We start from the raw sequence: 16,301 nt of genomic DNA on the forward strand, positions 1-16,301 counted from the left end.
CAAGAAAGAAAAACTACTTATGAAACATACCAATATTTCATGCTCCAGCTGAGACATCTGTGCACACAATTGACATTCAGAACTCCCTGGCACACATTATTTTATAAGCCTTTGCATATTTAGCTTTCAAACTCTATTATTATTGTATTTAAAAGAAGTGAAACTTTTTTTTTTTTCAAATATTATCCACTACCTTTGAAATGCTAAAGTGAGAGCCTTTGAAATGGGTTTTGGAAAAAATCAACATCATCATAGATATGTTACACTGGAAATGAATTCACTCAGTCACTGACCTTTAACAGCTCTGTTTCTTCTTATAACCTTTAATTTTAATATTTGCAACTGTATATAGTGTAGCTATAGTGCCTTCTCTATGAATACACTTTCTGGATTAGATAGGGATGCTGAATATTTTTCCATATTAAGTAGTCATCTGGATCGAATTGTCAAAATCTAATCCTCAGAACACGACTTTTATTGGTTTTGTGAAATGAACAAAGACATCTACTTTGACACACTCAGAGCAGGATTAAGACATCCTTCAAATCTCCTGATCATTCCAAAGATTAACCGGAAAAAAAAAAATCATTGCTAACTTTAACCAAAAGACCAGATGTAGAATAATCTTCTATTTTTCCAGTGAATGTTGAAAGGCAGAATTATACAAATGGAGACACACATATACAAATGAGGTTTATATATCTCTCCTCTCTCTATATATTTAACTTTTCTTCAGTGCTCTGAAAAGACATACTGCTTTCAAGTTAGTATGATGAATGAATAATGAGTAAAAACTACTATGAAGATTATGTTATATTCACTTGTTGGAGATAATCTTTCTTAATATTTAAGTTTAATATCTTCTCAGGAATAAAAGTTAGGAATCAAACTTATTTTTCCAGCATGCATAACCTGTATGCTGTTCTATTCTCACCTCCCATTAGTTCCTAAACAAAGCCCGACACAAATCAAAATGTTAGTTCATTTCCTTAATGTTTAATAAGAATAGGTGTCCTCCTATATAGTGTGAATAGAACTGACGGTCAGTTAATTTAAGAAAGAAAATAAAATTAGATTAACAAAAAATTACACATGTATACTACATGCATATAAATATGTAATACATACATTAAATATTTTAACTTAAAACATTAATTTAAACATTTTAATTTATAGCTTACTAAGTGCTTTCATTCAAAAATCTTTTGAGGTTAGTACCAAGGCGTTTCTTTTTAGTATGGTTTTGCTAATGGGAGGTCTCTGAAGTCTTTCTGGAGTGAATCACATGCATAATGTATCTTCTGCGATTTCAAGTTCTGATTTCGTTAAAATGGAATGAAAACTCAAAACACTTTCAAAGCCATCCAAGTGCAAAATCTTTTAACTTAATGATAGATTGGTTGATTGATTGCAATTCCCCTTCCATCTTCCACATAGTAATATGACAGCATTTAAAAACTTTATTATGAAATATATCAAATACCTGAAGTGTAAATAAAAAAATATGTATAATTTAAGGAATAAACATAAAACAAACACTGGTGTATAACAACCAGGTTAAGAAATAGAATATTACCACACCCTAAGTGTCCTTTTTGTTAGCCTTTAGGCTTTTATGATAATCATTATCTCGTTTTTCTTTACAGTTTTCTGTCCCACATATATTGTTAAATAATATCTTTAGTTTTGCCTTTTAAGGTTTTTTTTTTTTTAAATAAATGGACTAGGGCTACAAGCATTTTTCTGTGACTTGTTTCTTCTCCTCAACATTTTGCTGATGTGTTTAGCATTATTCCCTCCTACTGTAGTGTAGCATTCACTTTTATGACACTTCAGTTTACCCCTTCCACTGTTGGTAGACGTTTGGGTTTTGTTTTAGTTTTCTTCCCCCCAAAGTAGATCCGAAGACAGATTTGGCTGTAAGCAGCTTCGCTATGGGTTTCTTCTTGCTGGGACCTCTGAAAGTCACTGTGAAACACTTCAGTTTTCCGCACTAAAGGAGCAGGAAGCTGGAGCATTTATCCACCAATTCCTGTTCTAAATTGGTTAAAGGTCACCCCTAGGGCATTAACATCCTTCGGTTAATTTATAGCTTGTCCTACCTGTGGGTTGAGTACACTGAGGATGCCCCCAGGCAGAGATGGGCAGGAAGCCATCACCCTGCATTGAAAACTCTCCAGGATAGGTTAAGTGAATATGGGGGTGGGGGGCTTTTTAGATCTGCTATAATGTGCCCCTTGTACCACGGGGATCCACTCAATCCCTAGGTATGTTTACTCTATCCTGTCACTAATTCTTCAAGGTTCAAGATGCAGGTCCCTGGAAACGGGAAAAATAGTAAAAGACTTAACAATTGGTGGATTAATGGGTCAAAGTACAGTTCCTGCATTTGTAATTGGTCCTATAGCTGTAAGTAATGTGCACCCTGTCCTTTACCACTCGGTGTAGATTTTTCTTGGCATGCTAGAAATTTTCTTGGATGCTTGTTTGGTAGGATGACTTCATGCTTCATCTTTGAGGGAACTGAATTACGGGTTATCATACTTTTTTTCAAGACTAGATTGCTGCAGTTGTTCATGCGCTATTATCATTGGGCCTGGGAGCACCAACAGGTACCCTAGCAAACTTCTCTGCATTGGATAAAAAGTGTTATAATACAGAATTTTCCTGGCCAAGACATGTTATAATTTTCTATTTATTTGGCCTTCACATTTTTTTTAATTAAAATTTGTCAATGTTCTTTATGTAGGGCTTTATATAATACAGGATATATATATATATACACACACATATGTATGTATTATATATTATATATATATTAATGTTACTTATGTAGGGCTTTATATATATATCCTGTATTATATAATATGTATATAAATATCATCTAAGGTTTTTAAAATGTTTTTGATGTTATTATGAATGACATGGTTTTCAAGTCACACTTTTTAATAGTTGGTGGTGTATAAAAATTGCTTTTATGTACCAATTTAGTATTAAGAAAACTTGTTGGCTTCTTTGGGGGTTTTCTAAATGGGTAATCATATCCATTTGCGATTATTGAAATAATGTTTTGGTTCTTCTATGCAATTTTTATGAATTTTATTTCTTTTTCTTGTTTTACTGTGCTGTGTAGACTGAGTAGAAGTGATAACAGTAGGCATCTTTGTCTTATCCCTATCAATTTTTAAATATTAAACCAAACTTGAACTTCAGGGAGAGAACCAACTTAGTCACAATGTACTGTGTTTTTATATACTACTGAATCCAGTTGGCTAAAATTTGGTCTAGGATATTCAAAACTATGTTCATGAGTGTGGCTAGTCTGTCATTTCCTATCATGTGCTATCCCTAGGTCTTGTTTTGGTATCCAGGTTATGCCAGCTTTAAAAAATAAGTTGGAAAGTATTCCTTCCCTCTCAATTTTCTGGAAAATTTTGCATAAGACTGGACTTTACTATTCTATCATTATTGAGTCAAATGCTCCTGCTATGCTGCTTTGTCTTGCTGTTTTCCTGATGGCAAGATTTTGAACAAGTATCCGGATTACTTTAGCATTAACAGGTTATCCTGGTTCTCCGTTTTTTTCTTTTCTTTCTTTTTTTTTTTAATTTTTATTTATTTATGATAGTCACAGAGAGAGAGAGAGGCAGAGACACAGGCAGAGGGAGAAGCAGGCTCCATGCACCGGGAGCCTGATGTGGGATTCGATCCCGGGTCTCCAGGATGGCGCCCTGGGCCAAAGGCAGGGCCAAACCGCTGCGTTACCCAGGGATCCCTCCATTTTTTTCTTGAGCCAGTTTTGGTGAGCTGTGTTTTGTGGTAATTCATCCATTACCTATAAATTTTCAAATTTATTGCCATAAGTTTATTCACAGAATCCTATTATCTGTTTAATCCTTAAAGTTTTAATATTTATGTTCCTCTCTAATTCCTAATACTGTTTTTTTCCCCCTTGGTCAGTCTCTCCAGTAGTTTGTTAATTTAAAGAATCAACTTTTGGCTTTGTTAATTCTCTCAATTATATATTTGTTTCTGTTCTTATTGTTTTTTCTATTTTTATTATTTACTTCTGCTTTCCTTAGATTTATCCTGCATTCTTTTTTTTAAAGTATTTTTATTTATTTATTTATTTATTCAGAAAGAGAGAGAGACTGAGAGGCAGAGACACAGGCAGAGGAAGAAGCAGGCTCCATGCAGGGAGCCTGAGGCGGGACTCGATTCTGGGTCTCCCAGATCAGACCCCGGGCTGCAGGCGGCGCTAAACCGCTGCGCCACCGGGGGTGCCCACTGCATTCTTTTTTTAATTCCTTAAGCTGGATTTTTAAAGTTCATTCTGAGCCTTTTTTTTTTTCCAACGAAAAGCAATTAAGTTGATAAATTTCTCTCCCAGAACTCCTTAAGCAGCATGCATGTTGTTATTGTTTAGTTACAAGTATTTTATATATTTTATTGCAGTTTTTTCATTGTCCCATAAGTTGTACAAGTGAGGTTTTTTTTTTTTAATTTCCAAGATTTTTTTATTTCCATTTTCCCCTCATTTTTAACTTCTTAATTTCCAGTTAATTTTCATGGAGTTTTCCAAGTCAACTTTTAAAATTCATTTCTAGCTTATGTGAATTGTAGTTAGGGAATAGGGTCCATACAATACCGGTCTTTTGAAATTTAATGAGGCCATTTTTTGGCATATAATGTTATCACTTTGCATGAATACACTATATGCTTAAAAAGAATGTTTATTCTCCATTCTCTAGGGACAATACTCAATTCATGGTGATATTTCTAAGCTTCTATTTATTTTTAGAAAATATATTAAATGTAGGTATTTTACAGATGTCTCTTATTTTCAGTCTATGAAGTTTTGTGTATCTTTTGCTGCCTGTAGCTTATGGTGGTTCTCCCTCATGGTGTCTTGTTTACTTATGTGTTTTGTGATTTTTGACAATGGATCTGATGCCGATTTTCTCTAAGTTTGTGGGGATTTTTTGAAGCCTCATAAGATCAATTGCATTTTTCCTTGTCTGTTTCCTGAAGGTGCACCCAACTGGGAGGAAGAGCATTTCAAATGAAATTCTATACGCAGATTTTGTTGTTGTCTTTATTTTGGAATACACAAATTTTTATGAACAAAAATCCAAAGTCATACGAATGCTGACTTTTGGTTATATATTTTCAAGGAAGAAGTTTTTCTCTTTGTAACATGTCAGGATTTATTTCATTTCACCCCTACTCTGTGGGAGTACCAGTTTTTATAGGGGATCTTAGAATCCTTACCTTCAACATGCCTAGTCTGTACATCCTGTCCCCCACACCCTGTAAAGTTGCCACAACGCAGGTTCAACTTCTCCAGAGTTCAACAGAAACTGTGAGGGGCAAAGATGGCATTGATACTTGATTATGTCCAGGGATTCCTGGCTTTACTTCATTTCTGGGTATGGTATATGCATTACTTTGGTAGCAATTCAGTGACCTATTTTTTAAATACCCCTGTATTGTTTTTCTTTCTAAAGTAGATTTATTGTGATTTAAATCACAGGTCACAAAATTTATTACTTTAATGTGTCCAATCAGTGATTTTTAGTATTTCCAGAGTTGTGCGACCATCACCAGACCACCACCATCTAATTTGGGGATATATTCTTCACTCCAAAAAGAACCCTTTACTCATTAGCAGTCATTCTCCTCACTCCCTACCACCAGCCCTAGACTATCACTAATTTACTTTCTATCTCTATGGGTTTGCCTCAGAACATTTCCTAGAAATCACATAACATGTGGTCTTTCGTGACTGCTTTCACTGAGCTAATGTTTTCTAGGTTCTTCAATGCTGTAACATATATTAGTACTTTGTTCTTTTCATTGCCAAATAATAATCCTTTATGATAATATTTTGTTAATCCATTTATCAATTGATGGACATTGAAATGTTTTGCTTTTGGCTATTATAACTAATGCTGCTATGAATATTCATGTATACATTTTTGAGTGGATATGTGTTTTCACCAAATTTTATGTTTAACTTTTTGAGGCACTTCCAGACTGTTTTTCCAAATGGCTTTACCATTTTACTCTCCCACCAGCAGAATATGAAGGCTCCAATTCCTCTACATGCTTATCAATACTTGCTATTGTCTGTCTTTTTGATTATAGACATCCTAGTATGTGGGAAGTGATTTGCATTTCCCTAATGACTATAAATATTGAGCGTTTTTTCATGTGCTATTGGCCATTTGTATATCTTCTTTGGTGAAAAATCTATAAAGATTGCCCATTCTTAAATTGGGTTATTTATTTATTATTTGTTTGTTTGTTTGTTTGCTTTTGAGAGAGAGAGAGAGAGGAAGAAAGAGAGAATCCCAAGCAGGCTCCATGCCCAGTGCAGAGCCCAAGGTGAGGCTTGATCTGAGCCAAAATCAAAAGTCAGACACCTAATCAACTGAGCCACCCACACACCCCAAAATTGGGTGGTCTTTTTATTATTAAGTTGTAACAATTCTTTATAAGTTTTAGATACAAGTCCCTTAACAGATTAACAGACATATGGTTTGCAATTCTTTTATCCCATTCTATGGGCTATTTTAGTGGTTAATTTTATGTGTAAACTTGACTGGGCCATAGGGTGCCCAGATTACACATTATTTTTGAATGTGTCTCTGGGTGCATTTCTGGTTGAGATTAGCAATTGAATCAGCGGACTCAAGGAAGATTGCCCTCCCCAGTGTGAGTGGGCCTCATTCAATCTGTTGAGAACCTGAATAGAACAGAAGAAGGAGGAAGGAGAATTCATCCCTTGCTGCTACTGCTGCTGCTTCTTTTGCCTCACTTCTTGACCTAGAACATCTCATCTTCTCTCACCCTTGAACTTAGATTCACATCATCATTCCCCTCGTTCTCAGGCCTTCAGGCTCAGACTGAGTTATAACACCAGCTTTCTTGGGTCTCCAGCTTGCAGATGGTACGTCATAGGCCTTCTCAGTTTCCGTAACTGCATGAAGTAATTTCTCATAATAAATCTCTCTCTGGAGATAGATGGATGGATAGATAGATAGATAGATAGATAGATAGATAGATAGATGATAGAGACATAGATATAAACATAGATAGAGATATATAGATATATCTCTTATTAGTTCTGTGAGACTTTTACTCTGGAGATCCCTAACACAGCTATCTTTTCATTTTATTTATTGATAGTGGCTTTGAATCACCAAAGTTCTTTATTTTATTGAAGTTCAATTTATCTGTTTTTGTTGTTACTTATGTTCTTGGTATCATATCTAAGAAATTATTGCTTAATCCAAGATCATAAAGATTTACATCTGATTTTTTTCTATGGCCTTTATATAGTTTTAGTTCTTAATTTAAGACTATGAACCATTCAAGTTTACTTTTGTATATGGTGTGAGATAGGGGTCTAATAGCATTCTTTTAGATGGATACCCACTCACTAGTCCTTGTATGATATTTGAAAAGGCTATTTTCCCTCTCTGAATTGTCTTGGCATTTTGTTGAAAATAATTTGACTATTAATGTTAGGGTTTATTTTTTGGAGTCTCAATTCTATCCTATGGGTCTTTATGTCAATGTTCATACCAGTACCACATGGTTTTTGTTTTTGTAGATTTTAGGAAGTCTTGAAATCTTCCTTCTTATTTTTAAGTCTAGCATTTTAGTTATTTTAGTCAAGAGAACCTTTCAGCATATTTCTCGTGCAATACTGCCATAAATCTAAATCCATCACTATTTATTCCTTTATCGATCGCAGAATGCCTTTAGTGAGAACTTCAAATAATTTAGCTTAGCTTTCTTTTCATTTCTAATAATCTATTTCAGATATACAAAAAGACATTAAAAATATATAGCAATCATGTAGTTTCCATCCAGTTTAGAAAATAACATAATTTAAGTCCCTGTATATACCTTTTCTTTCTTTCTTTCTTTTTAAGATTTTATTTACTTATGTATGAGAGACACAGAGCGAGAGAGAGACAGAGACACAGGTAGAGGGAGAAGCAGGCTCCATGCAGGGAGCCCGACGTGGGACTCAATCCAGGACTCCAGGATCAGGCCCTGGGTCGAAGGCAGATGCTCAACCGCTGAGCCACCCAGGCGTCCCACACTTGGACTATTTAAAGTGGTTTTTTGTTTTCCTGACTAAAAAGCAGGGATACTTTTTTTGAAAAATTGAATTCTCAGTCCTCGGCTAAAATTATTGCACTCCAAGTCAAACAGATGGGAATCGCAGCAGGAGATATGATTGGAACTTGAGAACTCAAGTCTGATTTCTTAGGCTCCTCCCCAGTACCAATGTAATATACTCCCTGAGGAAGGGGTGATTATTCCCATTGTAAAATGCAGCTGACATGCATTCTGTGGAAATAGGGAGGCAGTTTTTAATACTTTTCCTCCCCAGATCATTGATTTGAAAGCCCAGAGACAAAATGGCCTTTATTCTTATTCTTAGTGGGAAGGAAGTGATCACACATTAGTGTCTCTTTCAAATAGAACTCGTCATTACCTTTTTCAGTCTCCACGTGGATACATTGGGAATAGATAAACAATCTTTTGGCCTTGGATTGCTGGTTCATCTTGACCTGGCAGAAAAGTTTACCTCACCTACATGTGATGGAATAGGAGACAGATGTAAGTGGGTGTGATTTGGATTGCCTTCTTATGGGGAGGAGGTGAGTGCTTGGGTTATTAGTGACATTTTGAAATAGAAAATATGAGAAAAAGAGTGTGTGGAAGTAGAACAGCCAGAAAGGGACAATAGGCATTTGTGGTTTTACTTTACATCTCTCTCTCTCTCTCTCTGTCTTGCTCAATCTCTCCCCCCCCTCCTGCTTTTCCTTCTTTTCCTTTCCTATTCCCCCCCCCCCCGCCCCCCACAATAGCAACCTGATTTTCCATGGGGAATCACCTCCTTCCCACTCTTAGTTTGGTTTGGTTTGGTGTTAATCACACTAACTCTGCCTCCAGGGATTGGCATTTGAGAACACCAAATCTCCTTGGCCAAATCAAAGCTTGTTGAGATGCAAAGCTGGATTTTTTGAAAGGAAAGCATTCATTATTGTTTATGCTGGACTTGGAGCTGTGAGGATGTAAGCCTGGAGCTTTTAGCAACTGTCTTGCCACCTGGAGAGCTGGGCCTGTGGGAGAATGGAGTCAAGGTACAGGGAAGCAAAGGTGAGAAAAAGGAAAGAACCACAACCTCTGGGATTGGCTGTGCTATACCCAGAGCTACCTGGTAAATTTTTCAATTGTGTCAACCAGTGAATTCCTTTCTCTAAGCCTATTTGAAATGTTTTCTTTCCTTTCTTTTTTTCCTTCCTCTCTCTCTCCCTTTCACTGAAAGAACCCTAAATATCATAAAAAAGTATCTGTATACTCATGCATTTCCTGGAGCTAAAGATGACATAAATTTGGTTAAAAGAGAACTTAAAATACTATTTACAAACAAACCCTCTTTTTTTAAGATTTTATTTTTTTTAAAGATTTTATTTATTTATTCATGAGAGAGAGAGAGAGAAAGAGAGACAGGAGGGAGAAGCAGGCTCCATGAAGGGAGCCCGACGTGGGACTCAATCCCGGGACTCCAGGATCACGCCCTGGGCTGAAGGCAGGTGCTAAACTGCTGAGCCACCCAGGGATCCCCAAGATTTTATTTTTAAAATACAGCCAACACCGGGCTTGAATTCACAACCCTGGGATCAAGAGACACACACTCCACCAACTGAGCCAGCTAGGCGCCCCAGCCCTCTTTTATTATTACTGCACACAAGGTAGTGACCACAGCATTTAGTTTTAAAAATCTAAGGTCCGTGTGTTTTGTTAACTCCTATGATGCAGTGTTTTAGTTATGTTAAAGCTCCTAATGAAGTTGATCCTAGGGCATTACCTGTGCTTTGTCTATTATAGCAACTTTGGAAGTATATTTAAAAGATGTTATATTATCATTGAAACTCACAAATGTTCATTAATAAATACCCATGGTGACCACTGCTCAAAGCATTTGTTGCTTCTTTCCTAGCAGGCAAATATTTTCTTTATGAAATTCTGTGATCTCACAGGAAAATGATCTTTTAATATCACATACCAGCTTTCAATCTTCAGGACTTGGTTTATATTTAGTGGACTAATCATCGACATTGCTTGTTTGTGGATGGTCTAGTTCTAGCTTACTATGATGAGGTCTCTTTTTCACGTGATTTAATTTTCAAGGAGATGGCTGCTTTGTCACATAAGGTTGACTGATAATCTGAAGATTTTCAAAAGGTTGAACAGTGATTTCTCTAGATTAAAAATAATGTTATTTGAGTTTTTTTGCAGTTAATTTTCCACTTAGCTTTGAAAAAAATCAGAATTTTATAGTTGAAAAGGACTATAGAGCTATTTCAGCCCCATGCTCTCATTTTGGGGTGAGGAAACACAGTTACAGAGAAACATAAAATGTAAATAGATAAAATGTTTAAGAATTTGAACTGCCTTTGGCAACCACAGGGTGGGAAGAAGTGGAGCTCCTGGGTTATTCGTACTTGCTTTTATTCTCTCATCTCTTCTCTCGAGTCTATTTCCATGGGTACACACTAGGATTCATAGGTAATTTTAGAATTGCACAGTTCTTCCTCTTAATTTGTTTATATTTTATTTATTTTTATCGATGTTTTCATTTGTTTACTATTGAACTTTCCAGAGTCAGTGACAGCGACCATATAAAATGTCAATTTTATTATTGCTCCGTTAATAACATGAATTAAAAGGATAATGCCACACATCTTTCTGGCAGAGGGGGAAGGGACAATGAAACCCCAGCAACATATTTCAACAAGGGAGCAAGAACATTTGGTGAGAAGTGCTCCCATTGCCTCCTCCCATCTTTTTTTTTAACCTCTTTGACTCTCAAGAAGGAATGTGTAAATAGGCTCAGTGAGGCTGCGTTTACCTGGCCCCCAGTTCACTCAGACTGGCCCAAACAGTCGCCCAGGCAAAGGCCCACCATGCCTGAGCACTAGAGAGTGCTTATTCAGTAGTAGTGCTGTGCATGTATATAGGATTTTAATACAAACCTTCTAAGTGAACTCAGGAACATTGAAAGGAGACAAGACAGCATTTTACTAGTAGGAGAAGCTTCCCAGAGAATCAATCTGCCCATCACTATTAGTAGTTCTCAGAACTTCCTGTGATAATAGCAACAATATTGTCAGTGACCGAAAGTCTGATTTCATACAAGAGAACCACTTCTGAAGTTTTAAAAACTATTTTTTAACACGTGAAATTACATACAATACAAAATACTTGTTTTACAACTTAAAATCTTTACAGTTATGGGTACAGTTACAGTAATGCAAGTAATATTAGTGCGTTCACTTAGAGCAAGGTTATTTATCTTCATTGGGCTTAACACAAAGCCAAGAATGACTTATTTGCCTAAACTGCTTTCTAGCCTTTGAATAAAAAAAAAGAAAAAGAAAAATGACTTCTACCTCCTGTATAATATGTCAGAATGATAAACAATGCCAACAATTAAGTAGTCCAGTATCTCTATAAATGGGAGATTGGATTCCAATAGCTTTTATGTTGTAAATCTTAAAGTTTTGGCTACATTCTGTCTATCAAATTGTCATTATCTCAGCTTTCAGGAAAATTATGTCATCTTTGGTAACAGGCTGCCCCAAAACAGAAACTATAGACTACACCATTTTTTTCCCAAAGAATCCTGTATTTTAATGAATAGCTGAATAAATAGACATTAATTATGAAATTCACATTAAGATAGAAGAAAATCCAAACATTCTGATTGCTTTATCTCTTAAATTTGATAGCTACTACAAAACATACTATTTATGTTAGGATAAAAATAAGCTGAATCACAAGAGTGTAACTAGGAAGTGCTGGCAAATATATACAGTAACATGGAGGAGTCATAAAATAAAAGTGTTTATATGTACATTTTTTTTCCTTTTTTTTGCATGGAGAAACACTGTTTTATAAAATGGGAAAACACACAGTAGACCACATGCAACAATAACCAATACAATGTGCACAGCAGTATAATCAAATAAGACACAAGAACTATGGGTTTAAAAAATAATTTGGGAGTGGAAAAAAAAAAATTGAAACCTGGAATGCTTTCTTATTGAGGTTTCAGAATATAAATTTGTCTAACAAGCCTCTTGATAGTTTTCAAAAGTTCCCACTTGACTTCTTACGGTGTAAGTGTAGAGCTAAAAATAAACCATCATATTATACAAAACTTTGTATATTAGCATACAAAAGGTAACAATTTACTTTTTGTATAAAATATAACCTTTTGATAGTATATTTATTTCACATATGTATAAATATAACCCAAAGAATATGTTTTAAGTCTTTCTACCAAAATATTCTTTACAAAAGTTTACAAAACAAGTAATTTATTCATATTTACAACCTAGCACAGGAAAGATTCTGGGCCAGTGACGTTGGTATTATGTAAAAGAAAGAGAGTGCTTCTAGACGTTTTAAAGATTGAGAGGGCTTTGGAGAACTCTCAAAATATCATCTTTTTAGAACAGACATTTAAAGAGTTCTTAAACAAGTTCAGTTAAATTACATTTGATAATTGAATCTGTGGGCATATAACTAAAAAGGCTGAAGATAACCTAGGTTCTTCCATAATGAGGAAAATGATAGTGATGCTTTGTATCCCTTCCAAATCAGCACACGTCCTCCCCATTTTACAGCTGATCTGTGTGTGGGCACTGCGGTGATGTGACTCAAGGGAAACTCTTTCTTTGATACAGTGCTCAGCCCTGAAGGCGAGAAGCTGATATGCAGTGTCCATCTAGAATGTGCTAAAGATATATCACATCAGGGAGCAAAGAATGAATCCATTGCTACTGGAATAGATCACATTCTATTTAGCTGATTACCCAAATATGCCCCAATTGGGACAGATTGTTTTCTCTCTCAATTATGCTTTCCTTCAAACCCTATGAAACAGATTTGTACCCAACCATACCCACCATTTCTTGTCCTGCCTGATCTTCTGTTTCTTATCTCCAATCCAAACAAGATACCTTTTTTTACCTCAGTTTTCTTACAAATCAATCTCTGGCCATCAAGGGAAGCAGGGAAGACAAGGCTCTACTTCACTCAGCATGGGAACTAACCAGCAGGCATCATTGCAATAAGCAACACCCCAAGTTATTTGTGCCTGGATAAATCTCCCTCGTAGCAACATCCAGTGGGATGTTTTCTTTTTTAAATAGTAAAATCTGATGTGGACAAGTATGCCCTTATATTTCAGTATGATTAGGACAGTTTGTGATTGTATCTAAGACTTGGAAATGGATTCAGAAACTGGTTGTGGAAGCCCAAATAAAATTGGATAGCTCTGCTATCTTGTTTCCTCACTAGACACAGCATGTTGCTAAAGTATGGCATATGGGGGAAAACTGACAAAGTGAGAGGTGAATCTGGGGGAGAAATTCTATGATCCACTGGATGTCTCTAGTTTCTCTGGCTTTCCTCTACTTAGGAGACTGTTTGGTTCCTCCAAACAAACTTACAACATTTCAGCTTACCCTGGAAGTTTCAGGAAAACTAAATGAAAAGATAGAGTGGGAAGATAAAAGCCACAGTTATATCTGTTAGAGCAAATTCAGGAATTTGTTGCTTGTTGCTTGGAATTAGTGCCTCTGGATGACATGGGGTTTAACAAGCTACAATCTCTATCACTTTTCTCTCAGGGAGGAAAGGAGCTTGGGAAGCCTATTTTACATAACTAATTACACATCAACATCAGTTCTGTTTGGGTAAACTGGATACTGTGTCCTGGAGTTTAGATGGGGAAAAGTGATCCCAATATTTTACTTTCAGGTTTGAGATTTAAAACAAGCATGTGAACCAAGCACTACAGTTATTTTCTGCTTCCACATTTAAGCCAAGGCATCTTCACACGGTCCAACTAAAAGTCAAAGTTTGGCCTTTCCAGAGTCCTTGTAAAATACTGCCTTTTAGTGCGTGGAGTTTGTTAACTGTCTCCCTGTTCTTTAGGAATTGTTTCCCAAGATTTCATCAAGATTGATGTCTTTCATCCAGTCATCGTTACCAGGCTCTGTCTTCAATAAAGAATCAATGAAATCAGCGTCACTATTGAGGGCAGGGCCCATGTTATCAGTTTGCTGGTTGAGAAAGTCAAAAGCTAAGTCACTGCCATGGTCAGTGCCTTGAAAAGCCCTGGAACTTTGGTTGGGTGAAGGAAAATTGCTCGAGGTCAGGGATGGCGGCTGGCTCATGCCTGTCCTCGACTGATTCAACCCTGTTCCTGACTGGTTCAAATTAGGCAACATTTGTGTGCTTAGCTGATTGGGTCTGAGATTTAGACTTCTGAGTGGACCCATGGTTTGTTCATTTAATGTCTGGCTCATTTGGTTCATGGGTCTCATTTGCACTGCTGGTGTTAACTGATTAGAGGGAGCCACTGCCCTCTGGGGAAACTGCTGGCTGCCTACTGCCTGTTGCAGTGACTGGTTTGGAGTATAGGCTGCAGGTGTACCCGTGGGGAAGCGGACTGCCGTGGACTTCAGAGCTTCCTGTTGTTTGGTGGTTGCTTCTTGAGAGGCCCAGTTTGGTGCTGTTGTGCTGGATGTGATCATCACATTTGATGTTCTCTGTGCTGGCACGCTTGCCATGCTATGGGTTAAATTTGGTCTTAATTGTTGTGAATTGCTAACAGGTCCTGCTCCAAAAGTGGCCACGCTATTATTATTACTTGCTCCTAAGGTAGGGGGCCGTGGCATCAGAGGGTTGTTTTGATTTGCTATCAGTTGGTTTGGGTTTCTCTGTTGGGTCAACTGGTTGACTCCTGAAGTGACGCTGTATGTACCAGGTTGGCTGCAAGGCAGATTTCCATACATCCCCATATTCTGAACTGCTGTGGGTAATGATGGTACTCTTGTCCCATGGGAAGTAGACAGGAGGCTGGAGTTCGGAGTCAAAATGGTATGTGTGGAAACTGGGTTTGCCAAAGCCTGGTTGGAGTTTAAACTTACTGTTGATGAGCCACCTAAGAAAAAGAAGATATTTATATTAGTTTACACCCATAGGTTATCTCCTCTTTCAGAGCAATTTGCAATAACTTATCAGTTCTGAAGCTGTTTTCAGGTGTAAGAACAAATAAAGAGAAATAATCATCACAGCATTTTATATAAAAGAAGTAAGACAGCTTCTGGAAAGAAGTATTACCTAGGTCATCCCTTAGTCAAGAGTCTACATGTCATAGAAAGAAGGCTACAATAAAATGGATCTAGTTTTTAGGTTTTACTTTCTTTCTCTTCTGGAGTCATGATAGTTAATCTTTCTTTTTTAAAAAATATTTTATTTATTTATTCATAAGAGACATAGAGAGAGGCAGAGACACAGGCAGAGGGAGAAGCAGGCTCCATGCAGGGAGCCTGATGCAGGACTTGATCCCAGGACTCTGGAATCATGACCTAAGCCAAAGGCAGACGCTTAACCACTGACCCACCCAGGTGCCCCTCTTTCTTTCATTTTGAATTACCTTTACTCTGTTTCAAGACTGAAGACTACAATTTTGATGAACCAGCTGTCGTGAAATCCATGCTACTGGTTACCTCGTGTCCAAATAAAAAAGTGTGGATGAATCCTATACATGGCTACTAGATTAATATTCCAAACCTATGGCCTTGAAAATCATTTCCAGTTATTCATCTGCATCACCCCTATTCAAGGGGCTTCCATGCGTGGCCCCCAAAGGTCCGAAGGGTAAATTCCCATCTCTTTAAACATCTGGAACTCAAGGTGTCCATGCTCCAGTGATGATTTCTATGTGGAAAACCCTCTACTCCAAGAGGTTTAGTTACTATTGCATCATTATCCACATACCATGAGCCACATTTATTCAGGCTATTTCCCTATCATATGATGCCCTTCTTAACTGGCCAAGCACTACTTTTTCTTCAAAGCCCAGGCCAAGGTCTAAGCCCCTCACTGAGCTTTGCCTGATATTCCAGACTGCTCTTTCCAGCAGGATTTGCTCTTTGATGTTTTCATTTAGCACTTTGCTTTTGTATTGGGAAATCCATGGAACCTCAAAGTGGAACCATCAATCATAGGCTGCCAAATAGGGAGGCTCACCATATCAAATAGCAATTAATCAGCACTTTAAAATCTTCCTGATTTGGGCAGGTGAAAGTCATCATGGGAAGACATCTTGAGAAGCAAAATGGAATACCAGAAAGATAAAAATAAGCGTCCAGTAGATTATTAAGTTCCATAGGGGAAAATATTTTTGATTCATT

The 16,301-nt window shown here is 36.9% G+C and overlaps 1 protein-coding gene and 1 long non-coding RNA gene across 14 annotated transcripts in view; one reads left to right on the forward strand and one right to left on the reverse strand.

The window, feature by feature from the left end:
• LOC144295106 (uncharacterized) overlaps positions 1-16,301 on the forward strand; it is a 61,142-nt gene that overhangs the window by 17,429 nt on the left and 27,412 nt on the right. The window contains exons 4-6 of one of the 11 annotated variants that reach the window (XR_013362515.1): positions 6,324-6,387; positions 7,944-8,640; positions 8,977-13,818. The exons of 5 other annotated variants lie outside the window; for them this stretch is intronic. This is a non-coding gene — a long non-coding RNA (uncharacterized LOC144295106). Of the gene's footprint in view, positions 1-6,323; positions 6,388-7,943; positions 8,641-8,976; positions 13,819-16,301 lie in introns of those variants that run through there. 5 more of the 11 variants (XR_013362518.1, XR_013362516.1, XR_013362525.1 and 2 more) reach the window with 5 other exon arrangements.
• The window catches only part of MAML2 (mastermind like transcriptional coactivator 2), a 343,746-nt gene continuing 338,070 nt past the window's right edge, over positions 10,626-16,301 (reverse strand). For all 3 annotated transcript variants that reach the window (XM_077867519.1, XM_077867518.1, XM_077867520.1), the window contains one exon: positions 10,626-15,046. In XM_077867519.1, the coding sequence (XP_077723645.1) occupies positions 14,031-15,046 (1,016 nt within the window). In that variant the 3' untranslated portion in view covers positions 10,626-14,030. The remainder of the gene's footprint in view (positions 15,047-16,301) is intronic.

Source organism: Canis aureus, chromosome 23 (assembly GCF_053574225.1).
Source record: "Canis aureus isolate CA01 chromosome 23, VMU_Caureus_v.1.0, whole genome shotgun sequence".
Lineage (NCBI taxonomy): Eukaryota > Metazoa > Chordata > Mammalia > Carnivora > Canidae > Canis > Canis aureus.